Source organism: Malaclemys terrapin, chromosome 4 (genome assembly GCF_027887155.1).
Source record: "Malaclemys terrapin pileata isolate rMalTer1 chromosome 4, rMalTer1.hap1, whole genome shotgun sequence".
In the NCBI taxonomy this organism is placed as follows: Eukaryota; Metazoa; Chordata; order Testudines; family Emydidae; genus Malaclemys; species Malaclemys terrapin.
In genome coordinates, this window is record NC_071508.1 from 82256636 (window position 1) to 82271074 (window position 14439).

The window sequence follows — 14439 nt, forward strand, 5'->3', positions numbered from 1 at the left end:
CAGAACATAGAGTTCTTCAAAACTCAAACTTCTGAATACCAGGAAATACAGAATTACAGGAAATACAGAATTAAGGTAGATGCCCATGCAACCTTATTTCTTCTACTCTGGAGCTGGTAATAACCACTGGGTATTATGTGCAAACAGTTCTGCTGCATTCACTATTTTGGGTGTAGCAATACTAGGGTTACCATATTTTGAGTGTCCAAAAAGAGGACACTCTACGGGGCCCCGGCCTTGCCCCCAGCCCTGCCCATGCCCCCGCCCCCGCCCCAACTCCGCCCCCTCCCCTGCTTCCCGCGAACATTTGATTCGCGGGAAGCCTGAAGCAGGCAGCAGGTAAGCTTGGGGAGGAGGGGGAGGAGGCGCGGCCCAGTCTGGCCCCCCCAACCGAGCGGCTCCCTCCGGCCCCGGCGTCTCCAGCCTGGCTCAGCTTGGGCCCTGGGGTGCTGTCCCCGGGCCCGCCCCCGGCCGAGCATCCCCGGCCTGGCCCCGCACCGCCGGCCCCCAGTCCGGCCCCCGGCCCAGCACCGCCAGCCCGGCCCCGGCACCCGGCCCCCAGCTCCTGGCCCAGCACCGCCAGCCCCAGCTCAGCACCGCTGGCCCAGCACCCCCGGCCCTGCATGTCCCTATTTTCCAGGACATGTTCGGCTTTTTGGAATTTCCCCCTGGACGGGGATGTGAGGCCCAAAAAGCTGGACATGTCCGGGAAAATCCGGACGTATGGTAACCCTAAGCAATACTGAATGGTGAAGGAATAAATTGGAGCATCTTGGAAGAGCTGTGATTGTCGTATGAGGAGATGTGGGTCTGAGTCCCTACCCCTCACACACAATGTATGTTACCAAAGGAAAGAGGTGCATGTGTACCTTGGGGGTCTGGCCTGCATCATTTCAGTACAGAATCTTGTAGGTTGTGTCGTGTGAGCAGCAGGGCACAGGTCTTCTTTCCATGGATATTGACAGTAGTGAGTTGGGTTATGAGAGCAGTCAGTTGATTTCATGATGAGGAAGGGAAAGGATAGGTTTAGATAGTATCCTGTGTGACGGGGTTGTAAAAGGATATGAACTGGTTGTTAAATTTTACAACTGTTATATTTGTTGCAAAAGTAGGCACAGTGTTTGAGCGTAGGGCAAGTTCAGGTAGTGCCTGTCCAATAAAGGGGAGTGTGTGTGTGTTATGGATGTTTTAAGACAACAGAGGACAGAGTTAAGGTTTTGTGGGTGTTTACCTTAACTCTGTATTTCTTGGTTTTAAGAAGCTTGTGTTTTGCTGAACTCGACATTCTGGAAAAACATGAGCTATCACCCAGCAATCTTAATTCTGTGTTAACACAATTTTTTGCTATTTATTTTCCGAGTTTTTTTTTTTTTTAAACAGAAAGCTGTTGTTGGTAGGATTTAATGGTAATTTAGACTGTTGTAATTCTCACCTAGGTTTTCAGTTGATTTGGTATCGTTTCTAAGTAATAATCAAAAGACCTAACTTTTATATAGTGCTTTTCATTAGTAGATCTTTAAAGAACTTTATCTAATTTTTCCCATTTTACAGATGGGAAACTGAGGCACAGAAGGGTGACGTGACTTGCTCAAGGTCACACAGCAGGCTAATGGCAGAGCTAGGAATAGACCCAGTCCAGTAGTCTTTCCTCTAAACCACATGGTTGCCATGAGATTCCTTACTGTTCCTCCCTAGTCCCCTCTCCTGTACATTTTGTTATAATGGAAGGAAGATAATGGATGTGCTATAAAATGTTTTCAATGTGTATTTGCTAACAGGGCCAGCGAGAGAAAACTCATCCATGGTCTATGTCCCAAGACCTTGACGGTTTTTATTACATGGTTGTTGCAGTAACTTTAAGTGTATGCAAGAAGATTGGTGTGTCTCTGTCCATCTCCATCTCCTGCTCCACCATTCCCTGCAACAAGTAGCTCCCCATCCTTTTCCCAGGCCACTGGTTGGAAACTTGTCACTGTAGAATCTATTAGCATGTAGCCATGTAAGAGTGTTACTCCTTGCTGTCTGCTGCCCCATGCTGCTGCACACATGTCACAGGCAGCAGCTTACTAGAAGGCTGCATGCTACCTTGGTTATGTAGCCTGAGCTACACACTCTGCTGAGCCCCCTCACTCCCACTACACACCACCTGCACCAGCCACTGCTTCAGCCACGCTTCCCCAGCCATGCCTCAGTTCCACTCAGTCCACAATCTGGTTAGCTCCCCCCATCAGGGTGATGTGGATCTTAACTATTCATTTTCTGGATTTCAAATTTTTACATTTGTGTTACCTTCATTCTCTGTTCCACCCCAAATCCCTGCTCACATGGGCTGTCTGAGCCCCTCTCCTTGTCCATCCTTAAGGGTCCCCCAGAACACATGGGAGGCAGGGAGAAGAGCTCAGGCCATCTACTCTTTCACCCCTACTCATCTCTCCCCTCTCAGTGAGCATTTGCATGTCTAATTTATTTTCTTTTCAGAAATAGTTTGTGCCCTCAGTGTTCTGATGTACTCAGATTATTTTTCTCAAAAAATCTTAACTGACAGGCAGATTTCTTTCAAATGTTTAACAGTTCATCCTCTGCTTTCTGCCCAGGATGGGTTTCAAATTTTAAAGTGCATATCTCTCTATCAGTGGCATAGAGGGCAGACAGTTTGAGTTTTCCCTGTATAAGCTTTATATAGAGTAAAACGGATTTATTTGGGGTTTGGATCCCATTGGGAACTGGGTGTCTGGGTGCTGGAGATAGGTGACTTGCTGAGCAGTTTTTGGTTAAAGTCTGCAGCTTTGGCAGGGTTCTGGAGTCCCAAGCTGGGAGTGGAAAACGGGCTCATAGGTAATTCCAGCACGTCAGGTGAAAGTCCCAAGGGGGTCTCTGTGACCAAACCCGTCACAAATATTTTAATTATATTTTCCCCCAAAGGGTTGGTGGGGGCCATGCACTCTGTTGGGGTAACCCTGGTGCATTTGAGACCCTGGTGTGAAGAGCTATATCCGGGGGGGGGGGGAGGGGAAACATTGCCAGAATGTGTCAACTTTAAGAAAAGGATTCCCCACACACATACCAGGGGCTATATGTTGGGAATCCCTTGGTCACATAGACACTGACTCCGTGGGTGCTCCGGGGCTGGAGCATCCACAGGGGGAAAAAATAGTGGGTGCTCAAATGGCCTCAGATTTGGGTCACTGATCATACCCTACGTCCCCATGAGGCACACCAAATTTCAAGGCAATCTAGTTGACCATTCAGATTTTAGAGCACTTAAAACTGCCAGACTTTAAACAGAAAGTTGGTTTAACTTTTTCTGTTATAACCACAGGTGGCCGGTGACCTGGCCATTGGGGGGAGGCTAGCCCCTGACCCCTCCCCTTGTGTCTGAGGCCCCGCCTCCTGCTCCTTCTGCCCTCCTCCCCCGCAGGACCTATCAGCACCCCCACCACTGCCCCTGGCCCCAGCGCTAGGCAGCTGGGCGATGCAGCCTCAGTGTCCCTAGCCCCGGTGCCCCAGGTGGCCAGGCGACATGGCTGCAGTGCCCCCAGCCCCAGAGCACTGGGCGGCCGGGCTGTGTGATCTGAGTGCCAAGTGGGTAGGGCCCCCCAAGTCCCTGCGGAAGGTAGGCCGGCCGGCCCCAATCCCAGCCAGCCTGGGCCAGGGAAGAGCGCCGGGAACTGCAGGAGGGGATCTGGGGGCGGGGCCATGCAAGGCTGTTTGGGGAAGCACAACCTCCCCCAGTCTACGATGCCCGCTGCCCATGGTTATAATCCCAGATTAAAAAAAATAAAAAAAGGAGTTAAGGTTTAGAATACATAATCAATAATTTAGAGGGACTGTAATTATTCCAGAAACAAGCCTTACAAACTCAGGAAATTGAGTTAATGTTAAACTTAAAAGAAACCCAAATATGCTAAAGTATAGAAATGTAAAGTTAAGGCACCCCAACAGCACTAAGGCCTTGTCTACACTGCAGAGTTTTGGTGACAAAAGTTATACTACTTTAACTAAAGTGCTTTAATTAAACCGCTGTTGCATGTCCACACAATACTCCTTGTGTTGGCAAAGGGCATCCACACTAGCAGCTCTCATATTGACACGAAGAGCAATGTACTGTGGGTAGTTATCTCCCTGTGCAACTGGCCATAGGGTGCTTTGGGAAGGGTTTGCAGTGCCTCATGGGGCAGATACAGCCTCACATGATGCAGGTTTCCCAATCCCTTCTTTCTGTGGGCATCCTACTAGATTGTCAGCTGCTTTTCAACTGACGTGCGAGAGAGGAGAGGGAGAGTGTGTGACAGGGAGTGTGTGTGTGTTGGGAGGAGGGACAGGAACAGAGTGTGTGTTGGGGAAGTGTGTGAGAGATTGTGGGGGAGGGGAGAGTATATGTGAGAAAGGAAGTGTGTGTGTTGGGGGAGAGTGCGTTGGCATGCTGTCTCTTTAAGTTCTGACAGCAACCTGAACAACCAATCCTGGGGAAGGGGGACACCTTCACTCCATCAGTCCCTGGCTCTGCACAGCACAACAGTTGCTCCCCCAGCAGCAGCAGCCCGCTCTGCCTGTCTGCCTATGATTCTGTGATTCCCTCAGAATTCTCCCAGAGCCTCCTCAGCTACGGGGAAACAGCATCCTCAGCAGCATTGTGAGCTCTCCAGACTGAGAAATGTCAAAGCTTCCCGGAGCTTTGAAAGGAGAGGGGTGCATGCCTGCAGGGCTGCCAAGTTCAAAACAGTGAGCAGAGTGGCCACAGCAGGCATTGTGGGATACTGGGGGAGGCCAGTTATGTCGACATAATGAACGGCAGCATCTATACTGTCGACAAAACTTTTGCGCAAGAGCCCTATGTCTCTCATCAAAGTGGTTTTATTTTGTGGCCAAAACTGAAGAGTTTCGTCGCTAAAAGTGGCATTGCAGTATGTACATCTCCACTGTTTTGCCACCACAAGCTGCCTTTTGTCGACAAAATTCTGCAGTGTAGATAAGGCCTAATTCTGCCCTAGTCAGAGGTATAAGTGGGGAGTCCAATCCCTTTGCACCAAGACATCAGTTCTTGAAAGGCTTCTCGTACCACAGTTTCAATCCTACTGTAGTGTTGCCCAGGGAGCTGAGACAGGAACTTAGATGGAATCCTTAAACCCCAGAGACTCAGCGGCGTATTATCGCCTAGGCCGACAAATTTGCAGGGGCAGCAAATTTATAATAGCAGCATTTTTGTAATCGCAGCATCAGTGATGCCACGATTCTACCAATCATAGCGCATATTCAAACCACCAATGATGGCGTGATGCCATTTAGTAAACTTACTCACGAGAATCCTGAACGTTAATAATATGACTGGAAGGAAGAAATTAAGCGGTTCTCAGTTTTGGATCCATGCGCGGTCCTGCGCTATATGCGAAATTGCGCTATACAGACACGCGTTCAAGCAAGGGTCTGCTGTACTTGTAATTTTATTTATAATAAAACTTGTAAAGGTTCAATTATTTTAATGATATTTAGATTCATTTTAGTTCAAACAAATTTGTAAAAAAACTAAAACAAGTTCATATGGGGCGGGGGCGGCAATTATTTCAGGGGTTGGGGCGGCAAAATCATTAATCCGCCACTGCAGAGACTGCATTCCTCTTCATCGCAACCTCGCCCCCATAATCCTTTGCATAGCGCTGGCCTCCCTAACACACCCTTTTCTTGCATTGTCCCTTGCCTCCTCCCTGCTTCATCTTCTCCTGTCCCCCCATAGCCTTGCTTATGCTGCGTCTGAGGTAGAACTGCAGCATCTCATGACTATTAGTGTCAAAAGGTGGCTCATAGGTTGCACAGTACTAGCATAAATGCTCTACCTCTATCTATGGCTATAAGTGGAATGTCCCTCATGCAACCAGCACAGTTTCTCCACCTATCCCTAGCCTGATGTTTCATCAGAAAGGGTCAAAACATTGTAAGACAATAGATATTGCTAGAGTCAGCTCACTAATACTTTCTTTGAATAATATTTCTAAAAGGATTGATTAGGAGCCAGACGGTAATTAAGACAGATAAAGTGAAGAATGGGTTTCTTGAACACAGACCAGATTAGAATGTTTTATATCTGCAGGCCAAATGAATACCCTACTTGAGGGAGTCATTGATGATTTCCATCAGCCGTGGCTGTCAGATATTCCTACAAGGTTTTACTAATCATAGTTTCATGTTGCTGATTATGGTCCAGACTAAATTCCTTCAGCACCCTGTGACTGGGCCAAACTCAGTCAAAGAAGGTGGGAAGGTCACTGTTTTCTACTTCATCTTAGCCTCCTTGAAGCTACTGAGGCTGTCACATATTTGCTCAAACTTTCTCTCTAAAATTGCAGAACAGCTCCTGTTTGAGTGTGTGATGGGGTGGAGGCAATTCAGCTTCATCAGACAGACAGCTAGCTATTTAGAACAGTTCAGCTGGATGAGATATAACAGATACTATTACAGAGAAAAAAGATCCTTTGGTTCCCTTGGCAGCTGGGGCACCTGATTATTCAAACCCCTATGCCACAGATGGCAAATCTAACCAGATGCAGATGGGGATTTAGTATTGTTTCTAAAAATATTTCAAAACATTAACTTGAGGAAGAGAAAAAGATCTTGGCTTTGGAGATTAACACCATTATTTTAAACTACTTGCTAAAATTACATTCAGAATTTTTTGCAAAAAATGTTTTAACAATAAATATTTCCTGTTCCCCATGAAATTGTTTTCAGAGATCCCCACATGGAGTCTGGATCCATATTTCATGGACCTAAAACTAGGGTAGGCATTGAAGCTTTACATTAGAGATCAAAGCAACTGCTCGAAAGGTAGATTTTGAAGGAAGCACACAGGCATCCCCTCCTTCAGAGTCCTGGCTGTCAGATCTCCAATTGTTCATCAGAGTTTTTCATTTAAAATTTGAATTTCTGTTAAATTTCAATGTTTGTTATTTTCTCTGTCTGCTACTTCCTGGAGAAACAGAAAAGCAAATGGGAACTCTGATATCTGAGAGAACTCCCTGGTGAGCTGGAAATACCTGATTTAAGATCTTCCAGCTATTCTCTCATATTGTGTATCACAGATTTGCTCTGTTTGAATCATCATAGTTTCCCTGTAAGAGGAAATGATACCTGTCTACCAAGCTCTGATATCAGCGACTGTGAGGCTATTCTAGGCCAGTTTTGCTATGCCAGCTGTGTTTGGGATGAGGACATAACTCACATCTTCATGAGGAATTCTCTTCTTTCCTCTCAACTCAGGTAAGAAAGGGACAAATGTCTTGCTCCAAGACAGTTCCTGGAGCTGAGTCACCCTCAGTGCCAAAGAGAAAAGACATGACTAGGAAAGAAGCTCTCAACTTCAAAATCAGCACTGAAGAAATCCTGAAGACAGTCATTGGTAGGAGTTCTTCCAGCCTTCCATTGAGAACTGTCTCAGGACCAATAGAGGTACCAGCCCATAAAGTCTACCACAATGAGGCAAATGGAGTTTAATCGTAATAGCGTTGTGTGATGTAGAAAGCAGATCACTAAGTTGCTTCTAAAATTATAAAAGGCTTTCCTTAGGACAGTTTTACAATCTCTGCTATAACATGACACCATCTGAGTGTATAAATGCTCAACTAACAGCAAAGAGATTTCTGAAGAGCATTGATTTAAAGAAAGGCTTCAAGATTTTTTAGAAAGCAACAGAGAGTCCTGTGGCACCTTTAAGACTAACAGATGTATTGGAGCATAAGCTTTCGTGGGTGAATGTCCACTTCATCAGATGCATTTTTTAGAAAATTAAAAGAAAAAGCAGTCCCCCTGTCAGCAACTGCTGCTGTTGATAAAGTTCTGAAACTCTTGGCTAGCTGTAATTCTCAGATTTCTAGCATCAGTAAATATATTTACCATGTTCCTGAGTCAAGACACTGGAAAAAGTTACACACTTGGAAAAAACCACTTTGTGCATTTTGTTAAAGCAGCTGCTTCTTCCTGTCTGGTTCCAGGGAATTACCACTGCACAGTGATGAAATCAGTCTCTTCACTTCCCCAATGGGACTGTTACTATAGACAAATTTGACTAATTTGGAATATAACTTTAAAGACTCAATCCTGCAGGTGCTGAGCACTCTCATCTCCCACAGGCTTCAATGGGACATGAGGGTGCTTAGCACCTCTCCAGATGAAGCTCTAAGAAATCAAAGTTTCTTATTTGCCCATGTCTTCCTCATCACCATGTTTGACAGCCTATGTCACTGTTGAATATGTTTGTTTAAATAAGAACCAGGCTCTTTAATCCCAGCTTTCAGTCTGGTCTGCTCTCCTGAATTATGGTATGTAATCTCCCTTCCAGCTGTTTTAGAGACCTTTGTTACACCTTCCAACTATACATGCACGGTGCATATTATAAGCTGTGAATATATACTATGCATCTTGTACAATACTCATGGGCTGTTTGTCAAGATGCCTCATGTATTTCAGGATGTAGAAAAATTATTTGGTAGTCTGTGATCATGTAATTAGACTATTGTAATATATGTGCACAGGGGGCGGGAGGGGGAAGAGAGGCAGAATAAAGGTTCACATGGTATCTTAACTGTGACATTTCCTAATTTTTGAGAGCTTAACTAGAGCCATGAAGTCTTAACATTCTCCTAAAAGAGGCTGGTTTTGTTGGTTTGTTTTTTGTTTTTATGGAATCCAGTAAAGCTGGTTAATACTTTGCACTGTGAAGTAACTTATATCAGTACAGAGTTATTAGTTTATTATTTGCTTTACAATAGTGCCTAGAGGCCACAGTTAAGATCTGGTTGTAATCGATTGTGCTAAGCACTGTAAAAGACACAGTAAAAGGACAGTCACTATGCAAAAGTGCTCACAATCTAAATTAAGACAAAATGCAAGAGTGGATGTAACAAACAGGGCTATGTCTACACTAAAGAGTTTACAGCAGCATAGCTGTACTGATGCAGTTGCACCGATGTAAGATCTCTCATGTAGCCACTCTGTGCAGACAGGAGAGAGCTCTCCTGTCGACATAGCTACCGCCACTCATTGGGGTGGATTAACTATGTCTGCGGGAGAGCTGTGAATATTCGTGCTTATGCTGGCGTAATTTATGTTGCTCAGGGGTGGTGGAATATTCACACCCCCGAGGGATGTAAATTTTGCCGACGTAAGTGATAGTGTAGACATAGTCTAGGAAAGAGCAAGAGAGAGAGGATAAGTGAAAGAGGAATAAGGGCTGGTCTACACTGAAAACTTAACTTTGGCATAGCTACATCTCTCAGGGGTGTGAAAAATCCACACCCTTGAAAGACCTAGCTCTGCTGACCTAACACCGCTACCGCCTCTCAAGGAGGTGGATTACCTATGCCAACAGGAGAACCCCTCCCATTAGCGCAGACAGTATCTACACTGAAGTGCTGCAGCTGTGCTGCTGTAATGTTTCAAGTACAGATAATCCCTGGGTGTAGACATACCCCAACACGGGTTAATGTAAGCCAATTATGTTCAAAGCAATGTGTGGGTATAAATTGCAACCATCAGTATAAGTGAGTGGAAAATTCTGAATTGGTGGTGTGTTGCACCTTCTTTGCATTTAATATGCACAGGTGTAAATGATGATACAGCATGCATGGCACTGGTGACTTGAGACTGGTGTGTGCATTTTTCAGGTTCCTAGTGACTTTTAGGATTCTACAGCCTCCCATACTGTGATCCCTACTCACTTTTGTTTCATAGTCTGAGAATGCTTCTAACATTTCCAGGGAAATAAGAAGCCCATGGAGACATGAAATGTTGATAAAGTCCAGGAGCCTATTCTGCACTATGCCCAGTTACCATACTTGAGTTGATACTGTGTAAATGCAAGTGAGACTAGTTTGTGAAGCAGCCATCCGTCATGCAAACACCAAGACTTCATTATATCAAATTTTATTAAATATATACATGTTATTACTATTTAAACAGAACAGGTATCTTTCCAAGATCTGCAAACTTCTCTCTAGCTGTTGAGAGCTGCGGCAGAGCCTGTATTAATGCTAGTTTAAAAGCTGTAAGCTAATGCAGTGTCACTGAAGATGACACAGCACTGCCTTTGAAGGGCAAAACTTCATCAACTGTATCCATTAATTACAACACAATCAAACAAATATTTTCTGACAATAATATATTTATACACTTTTAAAATTTCCCAACTCTGTCCAGCTTGTTGGATGGAAGCAGAATTCTCTTATCTGTAGGATTCTGAAGTGCTGAAGAAGGGAATTCGTACCAGAAACATCGGACGTAAAAAGCCCTGACAAGGTAGAGAAGTGGGCACGTGAAGCAAAGAGAAAGATGCGTCCGTCTCCTCTGCTAATATCCAGCCAGGAGGTCTTCATTTTTTGGTTTGCTCAGGGTCCCAAGGCCTGTGCTCAGTGAGGATAATGCTTCCTATCAGTGCTTCCCCTTCCCATTACCTCTCCACTAAACTGGTAGGTCAGCTTCTTCTTGACCTTCTTGACTTCCCCCGTCTTGCCGTAGTTTCTCAGTGCCCGTGCCATCTTCTGGTAGGTCATTTTCTTGCGGTTGCCCTTCTGGATGCCCCAACGGTGTGCCAGTGCCTCTTTGTGTTTGGAGGAGAACTGAAAAGTGCCTTTTTCCTTGTCCACCCACCAGATGCTGTCCTTCATCTCTCCACTTCGAAGAAGGTCCAGAAGGAACTGATACAGACGGATTTTCTTCTTGCTGCCTGTGTGAGGGTCAGAGAGAGAAGGCAGTGGTGAAACAGCTTCATGGCTTCAAGTGTGTAGCATGGAATGGGGAAACTTGCACAGTTCATACTAAAAAGAACAGGAGTACTTGATGCATATGCATCCGAAGAAGTGGGCTGTAGTCCACGAAAGCTTATGCTCTAATAAATTTGTTAGTCTCTAAGGTGCCACAAGTACTCCTGTTCTTTTTGCGGATACAGACTAACACGGCTGCTACTCTGAAAACAGTTCATACTGTTGTTTTTGCTAACATGCTATTTGAAGAAATTCTTCAATGTACAGCAGTTATAGAGATAGATGATACTGGGATGTAGTGTGGCCTAGTGCACTGAGCACAGGTATAAGAGCTAGTAACTCCTGAGATCTAGCCCCAGCCCTGACACTGGTTTGTTCTGTGGTTTTGGGTAACTCAAGTGAGTTAGTGTCTGGGTTTTTTTCAGAGGTGTTGAGCATCTACAGTTCCTATCAACTTCAAGTGAAGCTGTAAGTGCTCAGCACTTCTGAAAATCAGACCCTTAAGCTCACTGCCTCAGTTTTCCCATCTATAAAATGGGGATAATATCTACTTTCCAGAGTTGTTGTGAGGATTAAAACCAGTGCACTACTTTCAACGTATAAATCTCTATATTAATGTTAGGTATTTATTACAGCAATAAGAAGTTAGAATAGGTAGGGCCAGGAGCCTAGGGCCCTGATCCAAAGTTCACTAAAGTCAGTGGAAAGACTCCCATTAATTTCAGTGAGGTTAGGATCAAGCCCTGTGAGAGGTGTGAAGGGCTGGTGGTAGCAATCAAGTGTGGGTAACTAGCCAACACATTCTGTTTATAGACTGCATATAAGGGATGGGTTCTAAGTGCTTTTTAGAAAGGGATGGGGAGTCAGAGGGGTGGAGGCAGGTGAACTGTTCCAGAAAGCAGAGGCAGCAGAAGATCAACTTCTGGCAGAGGAAAGGACCAAGGGGTGACTTAAATGAGGCCAGAATCAGCAGAGCAGAAAAGATAGGTATACAAGGAGAGATAAGATCAGAGCGAGAGAGATGGGGATGTAGCCACGAAGGTTTCAGAAGATAAGAAAGTGGGTGAGGAGCCAGAGGAAACTGAAGCCTCTAGGGGTTGGGTGAAGGGGCAAAAACAGTTAATTCTTTCATACCATCTGTCAACATCATACCAACACAGTCTGCACGCTTGTGGCTCAATGCAACCTCTCTGGGTTTACTGACCTGGCTCTCCATGTATAATTCCAGGACGTGGGTCCACACCATCAGTCTCCCCATCTGATACCTCCAAAGGGGGGCTCTGCCTCTCCATATCCTCCTCATCAGAGCTAGGCTGATGTGGAGAGGAATACTGTACGCACATCCGAGGCAAATAGGAGACCTGTAGAAGAGGGGAAGAATGGTGTGGGGAGGAGAAAGTGACAGAGCAAGGGGCAAAAAATGAAAAGGGTAGGTGTGAGGGGAGATTAACAGAAAGGGAGGGAGAGAGTGACAGGTGCATGAGATTATTTAAGATCATAAGTAGAGATTTAATTGCTGTCACTTAAATACAGTGTGGTTTAAACCTATTCAGAGGACCAATCAAGTTGAACAAAAACTGTCCTTAGCAGTCTTGGCCCATTTAAGAGGGGAAGGATGAAGCAGTGGAAGACAGAAGTGAGTTCTAGTTTAGGCCCTGCACAATCATGGCACCTCTTTGTGCCTTGGTTTCCTCACCTATACAAGGGAGATAATTTTCTCTAATCAGGTCTACATGCCCATCACTGTGGTATCTTCCTGCCTGCTAGGGGTGTGGTGGTGGATGTATTGCTTGTAAAGGAGATTCCTAGAGGGATGTGGCAATAGTCATGCAAAGTGTCTATTTTTCTGACAGGATGAGACTCCACCACTTTCCTAATGTGAAGACAGTATATTCATTTAACAGATGTCTTTGGGTGACAGATTATTCCTGTGGCTGGGATTTGCCAGGATGAGCTTTCTCCAGATAGACCTTCTGTGGAGGATTCACAACAATCACCTTTAAATGTGGGGGGAAAAACCCATGGTGCCTGTGATATAGTGGGGAAATACAGAAGCAGCACATTCCTTGGTGATTTCCTGGTCCTTGTTAACTTTCCCCAGTCCAGGGCCAACCTCTTATAGGATCTTTTTCTAAGTAAGACTTTCTGGGGCAGCCCCTTTAAAGTTGGCAATTCTAAATACTTGTAGCCACAAAGTAGCCATTTTAAAACTGGCTGCTGTTTACTGTATCTTCTTCTTGTCTATCTGGTATATACCCGTTACTCTTTTGCCTTTCTTATTGCTGAAGAGATTGGGCACTGTGAGAAGGTTCTAACATTGCAGGAGCATATCCCACCTGAACTGGGGACAGCTCTCTCTGGTCCTCACCTGCTTTGAGGAGGGAGGATGCTCAACACTAAGGTGGGGGATGTACCATACTGGGTCAGATTTTGCACCACTTAGGTGATGTTAAATGGTTGGAATCAGACCCTAACTGGCCATCTGAGAATTCCCCAATGTAGACCTCTCACCTGGTGTAGAGCTGGTGTAGCCAGTTCCTATGCTAAATGCCTGGTGTTGGAGGTATGTCAATTACAGGGTGAAGTGTACTTCTGCTCTGCCAATACTTAACTGACATGTGATCCCTTGGCATGAGCTAGTGCAGACCTTTACATCAGGGCTGGAGCAGATGGATCTTGGGAATGCGAGAACTGCTCTTTGATTGCCACCCCCACCCCTTGTGCCAAACAGAGCTCTGCGCAGGAGAAAATAAGGGCACTGTCTCCTCACGCTTTTGTGATAATGAGACCATGAGGTATATTTCATCCTCCTGTGAATCACATGGAAGTCAGGCAGGCAAGGTACAGAGACCATGCAAGAGGTTAACAATAAGGAAACCTCTCCTCTGCCACCAATGGAGGGACATTGCTGTGTGGGTCCAAATAGTGCAGGAGGTAGAGGAGTAAGGAGGTCACTCCTTCCACTCCCCCCAAAACACCACATCTTATATGATGCTGGTGAAATGTGCTAAACTGATAACCCAGGAGACTGAAGGCCTCTTGAACTACCCTCCCTTCCCTCCAGCACTGTGTGGGAGAAAGGTGTTCTGCGTATGACTCCCTCAGCTCAGGGTTAGGTGATGGGTGGGGGGGAAGTGCATGGTCTGTTCATGACTCACAGTGCCCAGTCTGGGGTCAAACACTGAATGACTGGTACTTTTCTGATGAGTCTCAAACCATCCTGAAATGTCCCAATAAGGAGTGTGCAAGTGGATTGGTTGAAGGGTGCAGTGGCTGGCGGTTAGTGAGTTGGCAGATTGGCTGGAGGCGAGCATGGCAGGAAGGGCCGTGATTGGGTAAGAGTGTGTGTAAGTTTCCTGTCAGATGCCCCAGAGTGAAACTCCAAACCTCACCACAGAGTCACTTTAAGTGTTTTACAGTTGAACAAACTGCAACTTCAAGGATGAGAAGGAAGGGAGAGGTGGGGGTGGGGGTGGGAGTGGGAAATAAGTAGATGGGAGAGAAATGGGGAATGGTACCCCTGGAGGGAGAAGGGGGAGGTGGTGAGTGTGGTACCAAAAGGGGGAAAGAGGACAAAGCTAAACAATGCCCCTGGAGGTGGGGGAAAAGAGCATGGGATGGTGCTGTGGGAGAGGAAGGATGAATGATTCCTCGAGAAAGGGGAAGGGATAAGATGTGGATAGTGCCTCAG

The 14439-nt window shown here is 45.7% G+C and overlaps 1 protein-coding gene across 1 annotated transcript in view; it reads right to left on the minus strand.

Annotated features, from left to right (window-relative positions):
• Positions 1-9930: 9930 nt before the first annotated feature.
• The window catches only part of SPI1 (Spi-1 proto-oncogene), a 30583-nt gene continuing 26074 nt past the window's right edge, over positions 9931-14439 (minus strand). The window contains exons 4-5 of the mRNA XM_054026787.1: positions 11953-12109; positions 9931-10711 (exon numbers count right to left, since the gene is read on the minus strand). Coding sequence (XP_053882762.1) covers positions 10395-10711; positions 11953-12109 — 474 coding nt within the window. The 3' untranslated portion in view covers positions 9931-10394. The remainder of the gene's footprint in view (positions 10712-11952; positions 12110-14439) is intronic.